Raw genomic sequence first — 18,701 nt, forward strand, 5'->3', positions numbered from 1 at the left:
TGTACCTAATCGTTGCCGCATCAGCGACGATTAGGTACAAATAAAAAAATGTATGTATCTATATATGAAATGAAAAATACATATACAAATATACATAATAAACTCGCAATAATTTTGGAACAGATGTCTTTGATGGCGAGGTGGAGAAAGAAACACCGATTATAATTCTCATAACGTTCTATTTTGTAGGTATTAGGCAATAACATAACAATACATATATACACGTGTATGTACGTCTACTGGCGAGCAGTATATATGTACGGTATAAAACTCATGTACGTTTCCTTTTCGCATGCCGCGCAATGCAGCCACTAATTAATCCCAAACTGCTCGTCCCACACCACGTGATCCGCCAACGTCGTTATGCTTTTTAGGCAATTATTTGCTTCTGGAGTTTAACATGTTTCGTAGTCTTATTAAATCAAAACTGAGTTGCGGTTTGTGCGAAAAACACTGTTTGGTGATCGGATTGTATTAGATTAGGTAATATGTGGTTGATCTGAACTGACTAACTTTTCTTCGTAAATGTGGCTCCTTTTTGATTTTGGCTTTTTCGATTTATGAGGAGAATTTCCTCTGCTCGTGGAAGTGACGGCTGTTTAAACATCCTGGATTTGCATATTTTTCGAAACGTAAATATTGACGGTACTCGTGGCCTAGGACTACAGTTTCTTGTACCTTCAATCATTTAACAGTTTACTATCTTAAACGTATAACTTCGGAAGCGCGGTTCTGCAGTGAAGCGATGCTGCGCAATACCGCATGTACTTTCGCGTTATCTGTAGAACCACTCCTTCGTAATCTTAATCGCAGAATCGTTTTCTAAGGAACACACCAACTATCTCTTGTATGTACTCTTATCCCTTGGTAGGTGAAGATCGTCGATGAGGCGGACCTCGCAACTTTCGCTCTCCTTTCCGAGAAAGCGGTAGTTATAAATATCTGTGTTTGCTAATAATATCGTCTAGGTTGTTAAAGACATGTAAAGACAGTAAAGATAGGACGATAGATTGAACGATAGCACAGAGTGTGAAGTATTCTTCACACGATAGTATGGTATATAGTATAATCATAGGTATACATACATATGTCTTACACGAATATGTGTAGTGTGTGTCTATGTATATATATCTTTCAAAGAAAAAAGGAGAGAAATTGGAGAGACATAGAGAGAGAGAGAGAGAGAGAGAGAAAGGGGAAGGGGATAAAAGTCCGGAGAATCTACAGATGTTAGTTTTAGTAAAATGCAAAAATGGTTATAGAATTGTTTCGTATTTACAAGATGGTGCGGCCAGCCCCGATGACATATGAGTCGAAAGCAGAAGATGAATTTGTACAATGTCTATTTCTTGTAAATTGTACCCGTAATGAAGTCAGTACGAAATTGCATTACACGCACGTAAAGAAATTCTTTATCTTTTTTTCGTACATATCTCTTTTGAGTCTACTTTCCGTGTCTACTTCCATAAATTTGTGAACGAAATCTTTATTTTTAAAAACGTTGTTTAATTGGATACATAAACACGAAAAAAGTATTCATTTTCGATTTAATCTTGAAATTTAGAAACAAAATTTTTGCACCCGCTTTTGGAGCAAGAATAGCGTTCAATAATTCACTCGCGACTACAATTACGCATCAATTATTTCTTGGTCCAAATAGAATTTTTTTTTATCGTTGATTGGTCATTTTCTGCACAGCTAATGAATTGGACAAAAAACTAGTTTGTATCTGAGAAATTCTATTAGAATATAACAGAAATTGATAGTTTGCATTGATCAACTTTGATCAGTCGTGTGAAATATATAACTTTGATTGAAACTATTGATATTCTTTAATTTGTTACACTTTTTACTTTTTGTCGAATATAATATCGAAAAGAATCGGTATTTAATTATTTAAAAAATCTATTCGAATCGCCTTTATTGCAATTTTTATTAATTATTTAGCTTTGTGATATAACAATATTTTCTAAAATAATATTCGTATATTGTAACAGCGAAGAATACAAAAAATTAATATACTCGAACTTCTATCACGAACTTCTTTTTGGTTTGTCTTTGTTTTGTGTTTTCTTTCTGCTGGTCCTTGTTGTGCGTATCACTTAATTTTGATTTTTCTAACACTGATTATGGATGAAGATACATTTCATCAACAAATTAAACGAGGCATTAGTACGAAGTTATCGCAGTTAGTATATTGATTATTTATAGGAAATCATTTCGCGGTTAAATCATCCTTTAATACTGCAGGGGGTTTTTTTATCTCAAAGATAATATTTGAATAATTTCGATTGAATCACATTAAATGATAAAATGTTTAATGTTGATCAAAATTCGATAAGAGTTAATATAAACAGCTTATAATTATCTACATCTATTATATTTAGCAAAATTGGCCCATTCAACAGTCGTTTACAAAGATTTAATTTTATTATAGTATTATATATTAATTTTTAAGTAAATTTATATAACGTCAATATATAATTACAATAAATTCATAGCAAATCTTACGGTAACTTTTAAATAAATATCATGTATCTAACTAACCGAACTAATAGTTTCTAAACTATCTAAAGTATTTAAAGTACTGAAACTAAGAAGGTAGAAAATTAATAAATATTAAATAACGGCCTCTTAATTAAAGTGGATTATAATGACCCAAAATAATTATTGGGTTTTTAACGCGGCCATTTTATTCGTTGTTTTTAGTTTGTCGTAAGTTTGTTGGAATTTAACGTCCTTAATAGACGTTCATAATCGGTACTCGCGAATATCGATAGGGGCTGGCCACTGTAATAATAGTCGTTATATATAATAACTGCGTTTTATCGATATTTATCAGAGTAATATAAATTAATTCAATATTGAATATTGCATCCGAATCGCACCTGCTATAAATTTTTAGTAATAAAATGAGTACTGCAAATTTGCAAAATAAAAATTGCTTACGCGAAGTTATCTGATAATATTTCTATGTCGCATCTAGATATGCAAATTATCGTATCTTTTTGCGGAAATAATTTGCGCACGTCGCTTTTGCAAATGTTATAATAATAAATTTGTGTTCACGCCTTTCCTTGTATTAAAAGAGAACAAGAATATATTTATATCTGCCGATAGAATCTTATTGATTTTTATATAATTTTTGATTATTTAAAAACTTTTTAGAAACCGTATTTTTAAAATGCCCATCTTTAGGATTATTTTGGTTATCATTTTATTTCTTTTCTAATTTCTCATTCTTTCTCTCTTTGAGCCACACACATGCATACAGTCAGCATAAGTATACTTTCATATAACATAAAATTCTTGTTCGGTAACCAGCATAAATTCTTATCTTTTATTTGTGTATATGAATATATATATTTATATACGAAAACTACAAGAAAGTTAACACAAATATCTATTATGTTTTTTAACAAGTTAAAATATCGCAATAAAGATTTATTACTTAGTTTGGTATGTTGATCTTCATGTTTTGATCATTTGTAATCCGTCTTATTGGATTTCTCGTATAAATCTCTTCAAACACGCTTTACAATCCGTTATGTTTTATTTTATAATGTTACCCAGAAGATATGCTATTTATACTTCCTCCAAGGAAAATCTTTTGATTCTTATGTATAATAGATTTCTTCTATCTCTGCTTGAATTTTGTCGAAGAATCTTAGAAGACAGATATTGAAATTGTAACGTGCGTACTGGTGAAATATTTGTCAACAAATATTGAATATTTATCATGAATATTACATAGACATAACTCAAGTTTTAATTTACAATCGATGATGTCCATATTAGACACGAAATGATTTTGTACTAAAGTTGGAATTTGCATAATATCTCTGAATTCAAGATTCAAAGCTTCAAAGATGCGAAGACACAATGAGCATTTGTGATAATGAGAGTGCTATAATTGAAATAAAGCTCTTTCCTGTAGCCATTATAATGAAAGTTATTTTAATATAATTTTCGCTTTATCTCTTTTGCAATCAATAACAATCATATCTGCCATTATGACGGAAGTTATATTATCTTTATTATATCACTGGAAATCACGATGATGTCATGATTTTTTATATTATACATATTAACTGCGCGTATATATAAAATAAATAATAATTGCAATTTATATATAGTAATATTTGCAAAATGCTCTTGTTTGGCTGAACAAATAATAGATTTTTCGATTAAGTTTGATAAAATAATGTCTAAATATTATCTTTTCTTTTTGAATGAGCAATAACTTTATAAGACATGACCATATATATTCACTTTTCATTAACTCTGACATTCTGTATAGCGAATGGACTCATTCAACCTCAATTACCTTTGTTCGGAAGCGACGGGCGAATTATTTCCGCGGCATTTCTCCGACAATTTTCACGGAATATCAAATTCGTGACATTCGCGGATTCTTTTTATAAAACAACAGTTTTTAAGCGAGTCACGTTCCGATGCGCAGAATTTGACTCGTCTAATCAAAAAACTTACGCGTGCCATTGTACTAACGCGCAATAAACGGTGGACTCCTTATCAGTCGTCCCGGATAGAAATTTGTGAAGGGGAGAAAATTCTAGAACACTAGGTATATTATGATCCGATGATTAAGAATAAGTATAAAGTATCAAGAGCGTACTTTACAAATGATGAATTTGTTGCATTATTATTCTGAAATCTTTAATCGAATAAAAAATACTTAAATAGAGAAGAGAAAGAGAGAGAGAGAGAGAGAGAGAGAGAGAGAGAGAGAGAAAGAGAGGGAGATAGATGAGGAGAAATAGATAGCAAAAGAGAAAATTGAATAGATAGATAAATAATTATAAAGGGGCAGGGTGATAAAGAGATAGACAGAAATAGAGAGAGAGAGAGAGATCGCACGTCATTGTAAATCCTCGTCGACGACGCTGCGACACAAACGAACGCTGAGGTACGTGTAGCACTTTTGATTACGGCTTGATTAATTATTTTCGCTTGCTTTTATCTGCCTCCCGATTCACAGCGCGTCGCGTGCACCAAGTGCATAATCAAGTTTAAACATCATACAGAAAACTTACCGCGAAAATATACCTGTTATAATTTTCGCTTCTTTAATATTCATGTCGCATGAAACCGTGATCTTAATTTACCCAGCGTGTAGAATTGAATAAAAATGAAAAAAAAAGAGATTGTATAGCTGACACACTCATTTGAGACAATTATTATAGAATCAGCGGAAAACACGCATATTACGCATTTAAAAAACCCTTTCAGTCACCTGAGGCATACAGTATGTCTAAAAAGTATGTAATTTCTTTTATAAAATTTGTTTAAATAAATCTAAAAAAGAATTACACGTATATATCACAGGTGAAAAGTTAATTTGTAAATCGGCTGATGTGATCGCAAAGTAACATTTTTATCTGTAGTATATGTGTAATTTTTTCAGATTTATTGAAATAAATTTAATAAAAAAAAAACGCCAATCGCATTCTCTTTAAATATTCTGCATTTTGCGCTTGCAAGCTTACTTGCAGATCAATGTGGCTGTTTCGGCGCTTTTTTCGCATAAACAGCGTCCGATCGGTCGAGCGGTCGCGCGACGAGATGTTCGGAGACGCTCGGGATCCCATTTACGGTTTTATCACTTGAACGCTTTGCTATTGAGTGTCTTTGTGTACGCCCTATTGTACGCATATATACTAACATACAGCTATCGCAAACTGTCAGATTAATAAAATATCTATGCGTCTGCTGTACTCATTTTTCTTACAAGCGTTTGTTTTTTTTCCGTAATTGCGGTCGGAAATTGTTTGAGATTAATTCAGAGCTTAATGGATCGAAAAGCAAAGATAGCAAACTCAACTTTCAGTAAAAAATAAGCTAAACATATTGATACAATTTTATAATTGATTTTATTATGTTTAACTTATTTTTCGCGCTAATAGCAGAGCTTATCTTCTTTGTTGTTAAATTGTTATTCAATTAAGCTTTTTAACTCTTTTTTTTTCTCTTTTCTCTGCCTTTTTTTCACTCTCTCAAGATCTTTTCCGCTTGGTTACACTTTCTCTGCTGTGCATTTAAAATGAAATACATATATATTCCGGTTATGAATAAAGAGGAAAGGAAAAAAGAAAAGTATGAAAGGCGTGTAAAGGTGTAGAAAAATACAATAAGAATATAAAAGGAAAAGAATCGTTTGATATAACTTCAAAAGATTTATTAAAATAAAGTAGCCAAACATAATGTTTTTCATGCAGGCGGAATTCTTCAAAGCACAATTAAAAGTGCTAATTGAATTTGTTTAACTACTATGGCGGCGTTAATTCAATGTCTACAATGACTACCAAAAACTCTTAAATGTCTTTTATGTTAATGGAAAGCAACGTAAAATCATTACTTTCATCATTATATACTTATTGATATGAAGAAAAAATAATGAATGACATCGTAACAAACTAAAAGTCTGCAAAATGAAATTAGCTTTAGTGCCACCATGTTAGTTAAAAATTAAAATTAACGAAAAATATTTTTAAAAGACATTTTTTATTTTGCGTGATAAGTACGTATAAATCATTGTATATTGTAATAAAAAATAAATTAATTTAACATACTATTGCACGAAATATTGAGCGAAAATATCATTAACATAATATAATTAACTAAAACATTGTTCTGATGAATATTTCGCAGCTATATTTTTCTGAATTTTGAATTCAATACCACAAATGTAAATAGGTATTTAATTAATGTCAATATAATATCTATACATGTCAGGCAGCCATCTATTAAAGAGTAGCAATTTTTCCAGAACGGAAAAGAAAATTCGTATTTTAAAAGATATAATAAAATACACGAATACATTGCCAATCCGACATCTTTTCTGCGCAACGTTGATTTGCGAATAAATCAACGGTGAATCGGTTAGATATTACATATATTCCACAGTCATGTTAAGTTGTGACATCAAAATCGAATAAAACGTAGTCTGAATTTTGCTGAATAATACGTAGAACAACGATTTATGTGCGAAACGCTCATATGCTTATACGAATATGCTTTTATATATGTATATGTTCAATTTATATGCGACGACTTTTATGTCGCAAGAAAAACATGACACATGATATTTTATATTTGATATCATAATCCAATATGACTGTAGAAAAGAGAGAGGGAGCAGGGGAGGAAATGAGGGAGAAAGAGAGTATGAAAGGATTCCGTCGCGAGCAAATGAGCAAAATTACACCCGAGCTAATGATTTGCTGTCCCTTCCTAGATTATGTTCTTATTTATAACGTAAATAGGATTAGCTGGCGAACGATGATCAACCCTAATCATCATTAGTACAATCGGCCGATGAATGTCTATGATTGCACATCCGCTTGCGTGAGAGATACTTAAGCGGCAATCATTAACGTGTGTCATTTTAGATTAGGTTTGATACTCTCTCAGGAACAAACGCATGTAATGAGCTTACACATGTGCGCGTGCTGCCCTTAAGGTTCGTTTAGATGCAACGATTTTCAAAACGACGTCCTGTAGGAGCACCTCGTAACATTCTCTTAAGATTACACGACAGACAAGTTTGAGATTAATTGTAACAGGGAGGGGGAGTGGAGGAAAAAAAAACAATTGGTTTCTTTCATAGTGTTACAAAAGCCGGCGAATGTTACAAAATACTAGCGATAACATTTAAATCATGTTCGTATGAGGTATTTCTTTGTTCCTGTTCATAGAACATGTTGCTAAAAAATGGCCGCCTCTATATTTAGACGTACTCTAAAAACCTCTCTAGTTGTATATGAGATTCTCGTAACAACTGTAAAACTTAAAATTCAATATTCATCGCAAATAGCGCTGACTTGTATACTCCGAATTCAGAACGTGAATGCGATTTTTCTTTAAGTAATATCGTATTGGGAATCGTTCTGTCTAAATGGGTCGTTATAGTCCGCCCGATTCGAATAACTGTTGCCCCGCACAGGGGCGCGACCCTCGATCAAAGGCAGTGAAGATCAACGAGAACATTTCGCACCCTCTTCTTTAAAAGTCCCCGCACACCATGGAGAATCATGTTTCCCGAATACCCATTGTAACGTCAAAATATTGAAATTTTTTTTTAAACATTTTAAAATATTCGAATTTTTACTAGAAAAATGTTACGTAAAATTTACAAAGACAATCACTCGGGCAAAAAATTCAAATGTTTCGAAGTTATAATAGAATATTTATCGGAGAAAATCATGATTTTTTGTGTCGGACTTTTTGAAGGCGAATGCGATTTACATTCGAACGAAGGCCGCGATACAGCTTGCGCGGGACGAATCTAATTTAACATTTGTCGCGCTATCTAACTACTCTTAACAACGGTAAATATGTTTCTGTTGGTATTCAATAACGCGATCTTGCTGGCAAGATAGCTATCAAATCTGCTAACAATTCGTATTGTATAGTCTTGATTGACGACAATCTCGAAATCCCTCTCGAATGGCGTTCATAAAAAAACAATTGAACAATGAAAATTGAACCACGTCTAAAAGACGTCCAAAAAGTATCTGAAAGATAATTTTTATCAAAATGCTTTTTAGACTTTCTATTATTCTTCAGATGTTTGCGTCGTTTAATTTCCTAAAGTCCAAAAGCAGTTTCAAAAATTTATTTTAGCAATTTTCTGGAACTATTTGTTTATATTTTACATTTGTAATAACTGCTACGGAAATAGCTCACGGTTGTATTACTAATTATTACTTTGAGATTCAATGAACAGTGCGCCGCAATTATATGCGGTTTGAATTGATGTTGCAATTTTCAGGAACCAATAACTCGCAACAGAGGAAATTGATGAAGCATTTAATCAACAGCTGTAATGATGAACAATTCATGAATCAAAGTAATTATTACTCGTTTATGAATGAACGTTCTAAATCACTGAATATTTTCTAAATTTATTTTGCGTGGCACATCTTGGGCAGATCTTGTTGATACACTCCTGATGAAGTTGATGAAGAGAGTATACTTTACGATGTCCTTGGATTAAAAATTAAAACAATAAAAAAATACAAATATATTTTATAGTGAACGCTGAGAGAGAGAGGTTTATAGATCGTTAACAGGGTTGCCGGAAATTTTAGTTCTTAGTCTGTCAGCATCATGTTTCGTGTCCGGCTTGAAATCAAAATTATTTGTTAACTCCGATTATATATTCGTACAGGAAACAGAACTTCTCAAAGTTTTTATAATGCAATTTTACCACTTTAAACTGATCTGATCCCTTGCGCTTAAATATACAGCTAAAATTCATCTGCCTCCATTTATCACGTCATACATTTATTCATTTTACGGTGTGGCAATGACATCGGACGTTCTAGACTAGTGATGAAAAGCCTTGGCAACCCTGACCAGTTGGCAAATCACATCAAAATGGCAAATCCGATTAGTTCCATACACATTTTGTGGCTATGCAATTATTGCAACGATAAAAATGCACTATATTTACGAATTTCTACCACACCTTAAATTGGACGCAGTTATGTAATGTCGGACCGATCGCGGTTTGCCGAACTTTTTTAGCGTACCTGCTGCTCTTAGCCTACTTTTGCAAAAAAAAATCTAACAAAAAAATTTAATATATAAATTTATATGTTAAAAGAGATTATGTCTTCATTACTTCTTTCGAAAAAAAGAGTATATTTATTTTCATTTTCAGCGTGATGTTAGAACATAAATAAATTTCGAAAATAATGACGATCAAAAAGCCGCTTTTCAAAGCTGATCCTGTATTACACAACTGTGTCGACAATTGTTAACTTACTTTTGCTCAAGTGCTTTTGCACTCTTCTCTCCTTTCTGTAAGATTTTGCGAAGTCTCCTCGCGAAAATTGATCCGACATCAAAGACTTCCACAACAAAGGAATATATCGTACAATAATATAATATGTGTATATAAAATTAGCGATGTCGTTCTCTGGCGAAAAAGGAATTGCAATACAGTCCGCTACTAAAATACCATAGAAACCTGTATTCCTTAAAGGATTAAATAAATACACTATGTACGCATACGTACCCACAATTTGACCCAGTACATATGTATACTATCTATATTTCTTCACTTTTCTTCTTTCATTTCTTTGATATCAGCCAGATCCTCTTTATGAAGAGCATGGCATGACTAGAACGCACTTAATTTCTTTTTTTTTTCTTTTTTCTTTGGATTATTATAAGGCAAACTCACTTTTTTCACACACTTCTCCTTCTCCATTGCTCTTTCCTTTCTTCGTTTACTCTTTCCTTCGCTTGATTTTCTCTCTTCCCTTCGTTGGATGCACTCACAAGCACACTCACGCTCTCAGATATATCTACACATACATACACATATTATCCACACGCATTAAATAGATCACGCGATCATGTTCGTTGTTAACCACGTTCGTCTCAGGTTGGGAGCGAACTTATGTGAATTCTCAGCACAGTTAGAATTCGCGTTCTTTGCGAAATCGTACCGTTGCGATCCCGCTTCTATATCCTGTAAACAAAATCGGGGATTGCTTAAAAAAAGATATAATGGGAAGAGTTTGAGAAGTGTTTGGGGGGTTACGTTGCTAGAAGAAAACAGGGTTTAAATTAAGAAATAATAGGAATAATTAATTAGTTAATAAATATAATGATCGTTAAGTATGATGAATTGAGATACATTAGTGCGAGACAAGATTTTATCTCTTAAAAGACTGTGCAATATTAGAGTTGGCCGGTAATTGAATTACATTTGACACAAATGTTTGCAATAATTCTTTCTTCCCAAATTTTGAAGAATGTTACGTAAAATAATGATGTAAGAGTACGCGTCTTTGTGATATGCGTAATATTCACAAGTTAGCTTGAATGTAGGTCGGCCGCGCGAAATTGAACACAAAAAGCTGTCCGCCCGTCGGCGATCGTTCGCTATATTTAATCTTGGCTTGAGACATCTCCGCAATAAGTTCCCGAATACTTGGCCATATTATTCGTGTAATTAAATTCGTGTTTACAGCAGCGAAATAACGCTGTCGAGATAATATATGATAATACGGGGTTTTTTTTTTTTTTAATTCTCTATAAAGACATAGTATAGCAATCTCGACGCGAACCGCATGGTGATTGACACAGCTGGATCGTAATATGTTAAAAGAATTAGGAAGCTGTTATACTCACCGGGTAGAAGTTTCGTTGAGCACATGCCTTGGCGGACGCCAGAGCTTAAGATACGCGCAGTGGGTAGGCCGACGTAATGGCGTCGTGCGGGCCTTGATTTAAAAGCCCTGGATCACGCCGTAGGCCTCAAGGGTGGACATGATGAGGTAGAGTAACCAGAGGGAGAACAGGAACGCGGATGTGACGACCTTCGGTACAAAGGGCCCACCCAATTCGCCGCCGATCGATTTTATTCGCCTCACCAGCAATACTACGATCACTATACAAGCTTCGCTGCAGAATATGGTGACGGAGAAGGCTAAGCTGCATCATAAAATGTGTGATTTGGATGTAGTTAGGCACCAAACGTCGCGTTTGGGATTTTTGCACGGAGACGCAAGCGAGCAACCAGCTGTGAAATTGTGCACACCGAAGCTTACGATGACCATACGACTCTCCCACTTGCGTGCTTCGCAGCCATTTGAAACGAGTCGAACATCGTCGGCAGACAGAAATTCTTAAAACTCTTGAAAAACTCAACGCTCAGTTTGTTCAACCGTCAGCAACCATTTTTTCGCATGTTTTTTTATCATGCACTATTACCGCCAACAATCTTTTTTGCATTTGCGCGTTTAACAAACTTGCATTTGGCGGAAAAGCATAAAGATCCAGCTGAAGACATTTTCTTTCTATTTTCCTACCAAGTTCCTCGGAACTTCAAACTCGGCGATTTCACCGAGATTTTCTTCGAAGATGAATGGGAAAACTTGTACGACGCGACCGCAGATTCGTTCCCGGTCCCAAATCGGCGACGTCGAACTTAAACTTTCGTTGAAAGTCAATCGACAGATGGGCGCTTGCGAGACCGATCGCGGTTTACAATATCATCTGCACCTACATAATGGACTACATCTCGTAGAAGTATCTGTATGCAAGATGGATAGGATAATGTATCATTTTTAACAAGCTGTTGATCATTCTTTTGAGGGCCAAAAGTCGTTATAATGTAAGACGTATTATTAATGGGAAAAAAATCTTCCAAGCTAAATATAAAATTTAAAAAAAAAGGAAATAACTGCATATTCAGGAATTCGAGAAACATGAGAAAACCACCTGATGTGAGACTGGATACCATGCTCTATCTCGCGAGCAGCAACCCGTCGAAATCCTCGTAAAATGGAATACGGTATCAGCGCCGTAACATGGAAAATTGAGAACTCTGCGAAGCAGGAGCTTTCCAACAATTTCTACACAGAGCTATTTTCCGAAAATGCAAAGGAGAAAAATGTAAAAAAAAATTCGAAATATAAAGAAACGACAGATATTCGTTATTTCCACGCCAATACATGAATTTCGAAGCGTTATTGATCGGTTCGACATCACGTTGAATATATGTAGACAGATAAACGGCTGATCGGATATTTCCGGCGGGTAATAATTATATAGCGAGAAATAATCGCGTTAGGATCGCGGCAAGGACGTTAAGCGAGTTGTTGTCAGAACGCTTTAGCTAAATTTCTTAAAAATAATTTTGTGAATAAGAAATGACAGCTGGTTATCGAGATTACGTCATCGCGTACTTGACTTATCTTAACATTATCTTGTTTTCCGTGCCTTATCTGATCCCATTCAATGCTAAATTGATTATATATTAAAAATGCGCCCATGAATTGTGACTGTTGCGAATAACTAAAAATAATTTTGGTTACTAACTTCATTAACTTTAAACTCTCCGTACATTTGCATATACAATTCTTGCATAAAATAATGAAGTAATTAGCCAGGGACAATGTTTGACTAATAAAAAAGGCACGTGTTCCAATTTCAATATTAAGGGTAAACTACTTATTTTTCTGAAATGACTATTTTATTATCTATCGAACAAGTGTTTTACGACGAAAAGTTTGATCGTTATAGTAGCATTTCGGAAGCCGTCGTCTTCCGAATTTACTTAAATTTGATGTATATTAGAACGAAGTATCACGATTTATGAGGGCACTTTTACGATACTTTTATGACTTTGGACATTAATCCGTAATTATTTTCGCTACTTACTTGCCGGGTTCGACGAGGAACGGTTCGCTGTGGCAGGCACGGTAAATGGCGGCGATACTCCACGCGACGCCGATCCCCAGGAAGACGTTTACCGCGTTACTTCCAGTCACATTGCCCACGCTCGCATCGGCATACTTGTCCTGGCAAGCGGCCACCTTGCTCGCGAATGTATCTGAAATAAATCCGTGCGTGTTCTGGGTCTTTGTCATTTCCATCAACAAATGCAATAGCACCCGCAGAAATTACACGTGTATTAACACTTTATTCGCCGCATTGCGCGAAATTACATTTTATACTAATTCCGAGTATATGCAACGAGATAAGTTCACAGGACGTGTTCCGGCGGAAATCAGAGATCGCTAGTCGCACAAGCTCGTCGCTGCAGAACGATTTGCAGTAGTGCTTCTACACTAGCCGAATACACGTTTGTACCAGTTTGCAGTTTATGGCGGAGCAAGTTCGGTTACAGAGTTGAGCGCAAGGTAAACGCGATGATAAAGAAAATCTCGCGGTGGAGAACAGAAATCCGTGAGACGTGATGTAATCACGCGACACAACGTGTGGTCGGAAATTTCAAATTGTATAAAACAAACGCGACATTTTTGCAAAATTACATTTCGGGATACATATGAAAATTGCCTCGAGTCACAACGCTTGAAAAAATCATTGCTCGAAATGTCGCTCGGGAAAAGATTTTATTAATTTAAATCGTCCAGACAAGTGCACTTTTCACAGAAATTATTTGCGACGCGAAAAACCGCGCGTGGTCGATAAGATTTCTTCCATTTTTCATGAATTTCTCTCGTTTTCTTTCCACCTGACGGTGCACCGATGCTGCACTTTCGATATTAATTAATCAATCGAGCTAGTCAGATGTTTACGTCAGTTGTTTGAATTCCCATCGTTGTATATCCTTAATATTTAATGGTTATCGCAGCAATAACATTGAACAATTGTCCACCATTTACGACAGTTAATTCCGCATAGAACAGTAATTAATTATTTTGACGATTGCCACGGTAATTAATTAGTAAAGTAATCACCATCAAAGCAGTTATTAATCGTCAATCGTAAATGAAACTTGTGAATCGCGATTGCAATGATCGAACGATTAAAATACAAAAAAATATTTTTTTACTGCGATAGAGCACTAGCGATGCTATATTGTATTTAATATTGCGCGAAATTCTTCAACACCCTGTACAATTCCTAGCGTCGCCGTGGTTTCTTTGTTGATACAAAGAAGATCGCCAAACCGATTTTGCCAAGAGGTCCTTTGGGACATCGGAGGTATCCTCCGACATAAATATTGATGAGGTCCTGAGAGAAGGAAGTTTCTTACGGAGTTCTGAGTGAAGAAGAAAGACAGAGTATACGGTAGGGAGCAACGGTGGCTTAAGTAATCCGGCCAAGAAGCCATACGTTATGCAAATTTCATCGATATTCGGATGTAGTGGTGCCGACACAGATACAATTTTGCGTACTCTTTTATGCGATATTGCAAAGCTGCGAATAAGATAAGAATTATAATATCAGCACATGATAAAAGACATATAAAAAAGCAAGTTAATATCGTATAAAATGGTAGTTATTTTTGCTCGAAAATCAATCAGTTTTATCCGATAATGATATTTTCCAGCATGTAGTTGCAAGAAATGTTTCAAATGAAAATTACAAAGTAACATTCTTAAAAAATACGTTTTCATTAAATAAAGTGAAAACTTAAGCTCTACATGTATTGCATATTTTATTCGTAAAGTGTAAACTTACGAGAAGAAAAAATGCTGGGATATACTTTAAATATTAAAAGTGTTATAATTTAAGATATTTGTTTATTAGTTTGTGACGCTTGAGTAGCTGCATCCAGAGTGCGTTAAAATTTGATGGAATTTTATATCTGAGATAATCAATTTCACGCAAGGCAGTCGCTGTTTTTGATGCAAATTTTGGATGTAACCTATTGACCCAGAAGCTTGAAATGGCGCGGTTGTCGTTACGCTTTTAATAGCTTTTGATAACGCCCACTCAAGTGATTTATTAAATGCCCTTGTCGTGGATTTCATACGAAAATAGCGAAACACGCAGAAGACGAGGTCGCAATCTGTTGGGGATTCCAATACGATTTGAAATTGATTTCTCCAAATATATTTGCATTTTGTGTCAATCATTTTGCAATTGTCGGCCGGCGAAGTAAAATCGCTTCTCAAATAATTCGGGGATATAGAAGACAAGATATGTTTAATCCGAGTTTATAGTTGCATATGTCAAATGGGTTCCACCCGGTGTGCGAAAGGACGTGGGCCGTCGGCAGCCATTGTTCCTCGACACAAAGACCAACTGCAATAAATTATCACTGCTCTGCTGTAATCCCAAAATCCTGTCGCAATATGGTGGACGCCATAAGTGGAATGCCAGCAATGCGAAATGCGAAGGTGAACTAACGGCATGTTAATACCATCGCGCGTCTCTCACATTACCCTCTCTCGCGATACATTATTCATTTTCGTAATTTTAGACACATAAAATCTCCTAATTTAGAAAATTTTCCATATATAGTGCAAAGTATGCTAATAAATTACCCATTAAACAACTGCAGCAAAATTATACAAATAGATATCTCGACAATGTTCTTCATAATAGCAAGAACTGTAATAAACTATCGCGAAACCGCTTGCTACTTTCACGAAAATAACGCGTCCGCTTGACTATAGTTCGCGTGTACATTTACCGACGATGAATATATCGCAGGCAACAGAAATAAACGCCAAAACAAACACATGATGAAGTGCGGATGCCTGCACTTTAATAATTTTAGTGTGAGTACCGAAACTCGTTGTGCGAATCACACACGGTGAGGAATTTCTGAAAGTCATTCAACTTTCCTGCGAGATAAATAACCGTTTTGGAACGACGGCAACTACTTCTATTAAGGTTTTACGAGTTGCAACGTGACGACATTCATTGCTCCATGGAGAAATTCATAATGAAAGACTATTTGTCACAGATAGAGAAGCACTTTAACAACTACTTTTATCCGCAAAACAAAGCAACCCTTTAAAATAACGAACCGAAAATTTCCGTGACTATAATACTATTCAGGCAAAATGATTCTTTTTATTATTTGAAATAATATCTTATTTTTATTTCACAAGAGATCTCAATAAACCTTAAAATATAAAAAAGTACCATTATCTGTCATAGTTTCCGAGACAACGTAACAGCTTCGGGTGGGTCGTTTTATAGAAATTTGCATTTTATTTGACACTTACCGGGGATGCTAGTGCCGAGAGCGACGAAAACCACCGCGGTGACAGAATCCTTGATGCCTAAGGTGCAACCAAAGTACGAAGCGACATCGCCGATTACCGCCGTCACGACACCAATTCCTAAGATACTGATGATGAAGCACAGATAACCGCTGGCGATATCTGAAATTTAACAAAATGGCGCTTTTTTATTTGTTAATATTCTCGCAAATTATATTACAAACTTTTTAAACGCATAGAAACGAAATATTTAAAAAATTGTGAACCATTATTTAGAATTGGCAGTGAGTTTTTTAGATGTTATTTATTGTATTCAGAATTTTAGAGAATCGCGTGAATGATTAAATAATATAAATATGATATGCGCATATTGTATAAAAATGAAAAGAATATAAAACAAATATCGTCGTATAAAAAATTGAAATAATAATTTTGATGAATATTAAAATCTACTTTGATGAAAATAAATTCAGTGACATTTTTAGAGCTCAATAAAAATACTTTTAAAATGCTTTCAAAGGGCTTTGATCACTTAACATGATACTTCTGTGTAATTAAGTTAAACTGTGTAAATTATAAAATGTGCTGATGCTCTTTATTTGCATAACACGCAAACACATACTAGCAGACGCCCACACGTTTCAGGGCTTAATTAAGTCCGCTATTTTTCCTTGTCTGTGTTTTCTCTCGAGAATAATTACACTACTTCAGCTTAACTGGCCTGGCTTTTTCAAATCGTGAAGAACGTAACATTAGATGTGCTATAATTCTACTTTAATCGGCTCTTTCCGGTTTTAAAATCTCCATAATTACTTATTCCAAGTGAGGCTATTTAATGATGTGAAAATTTACCCTAAATTTTTTTAAACGCGATATTCTATAAAATTTTAAATATAATCAATAATCTCTAAAAAGAACTCGTTACAAATTCTACATAATTATTAAAAATTTTGATAACTATTAAAATTAATGTCCAACAAAATTCGGTATTAATATAAGATAGTAGATCAATTTCGTTTTTATGAAGAATCGAACTTGGATTTATAGCGTTATTTCTTCTCTGATGACAAGAGGAAATTATTATTAGAGATCTTTATAGGTAGGCACGTCTACGGTGGACGCGCACGCGGACATAAATATAGCTAAAGAGTCTGTAAACACGCGGTTAGTTTTACTGTTAACACGTGGCCAATGTATATTATCGCAGCACGCTTGCCGTACTTTCCTGCTAAACTCAACTGATTTATTAACGTGTTTCGTGGTCTTTTTCAAGCGACTCGCTTTTACTGATTACATTATGTAATTATCGGAAAATCAGCAAGCTCGGAAACTCTCTTGAGGCCGAGTAAGCTAGTGCTGACCCCGTTAAGTTAACATCTAAAAATATTCGAATAAATATATCTGATTATTATATTTAATAATTTATATTATTTGCAATAAAATATTATCATCTAGATTCTAGAACATGAAACAAGGTTTCTTGGGGAGAAAAAGCATTTACTAATTGACTTATACTACTGAAGCAAATTTATCGTTCACTTTAACAAATCTATCAGTTTCTAAATGCTTGTTGAAAAAAACTTGTTTAGTGTCTAAAACCCACGCTACAGAAACAGAACGACTATTGCCGTAAATCCTACGAACGAAAATTACTTTGGAAAAGAGTATACGGGCACAGGTCGTCGTAAATCACGTGGAAATTTCGTGGAAAAGCAGAGAACGTTGCTATGTGCATCCATGTGTATGTGCCTGCATTTACCTGTGTGCATATACAGAGTGCCCTAGACCAACCGTATCACCCGTTAATAGTACATTTCTGAGGTCATTTGGAAACGAAAATCTTTATACTAAAATCAAATTGTTAAAAATTCACGCACTCGGGCGCATATTAATTTTTATATTCTTACCATGTAAGAAATTTCAGAAATCTGCTATTAACGGATGATACAGTTAGTCTGAGACACCTTGTATATTGTACATTATTTTTCATTGTACATTGTTTTTCTCTTAATACTAAAATGAAACAAATTGACTGGCATGATGTGCGGCAGCAAAGTTTATCTGTATAAAGTACATCCAAATTATAGCATTGCGTTAAAATAATTATCACGTATATTAAACTTTTACTGATCTTTCTTCTTTTATGCAAATATCTAATAAAAGAATCTTAAAAATTGTAAAAATCTTTTACCGAACATTTTAAAGTTTCTATGTGCATTACGTTACATAATATTT

The 18,701-nt window shown here is 34.5% G+C and overlaps 1 protein-coding gene across 2 annotated transcripts in view; it reads right to left on the reverse strand.

Annotated features, from left to right (window-relative positions):
- Positions 1-159: 159 nt before the first annotated feature.
- Calx (sodium/calcium exchanger 3) overlaps positions 160-18,701 on the reverse strand; it is a 52,945-nt gene continuing 34,403 nt past the window's right edge. For both annotated transcript variants that reach the window (XM_067360291.1, XM_012364064.2), the window contains exons 6-9: positions 16,470-16,628; positions 13,201-13,372; positions 11,167-11,469; positions 160-10,501 (exon numbers count right to left, since the gene is read on the reverse strand). In XM_067360291.1, coding sequence (XP_067216392.1) covers positions 11,265-11,469; positions 13,201-13,372; positions 16,470-16,628 — 536 coding nt within the window. In that variant the 3' untranslated portion in view covers positions 160-10,501; positions 11,167-11,264. The remainder of the gene's footprint in view (positions 10,502-11,166; positions 11,470-13,200; positions 13,373-16,469; positions 16,629-18,701) is intronic.

Source organism: Linepithema humile, chromosome 8 (genome assembly GCF_040581485.1).
Source record: "Linepithema humile isolate Giens D197 chromosome 8, Lhum_UNIL_v1.0, whole genome shotgun sequence".
Lineage (NCBI taxonomy): Eukaryota > Metazoa > Arthropoda > Insecta > Hymenoptera > Formicidae > Linepithema > Linepithema humile.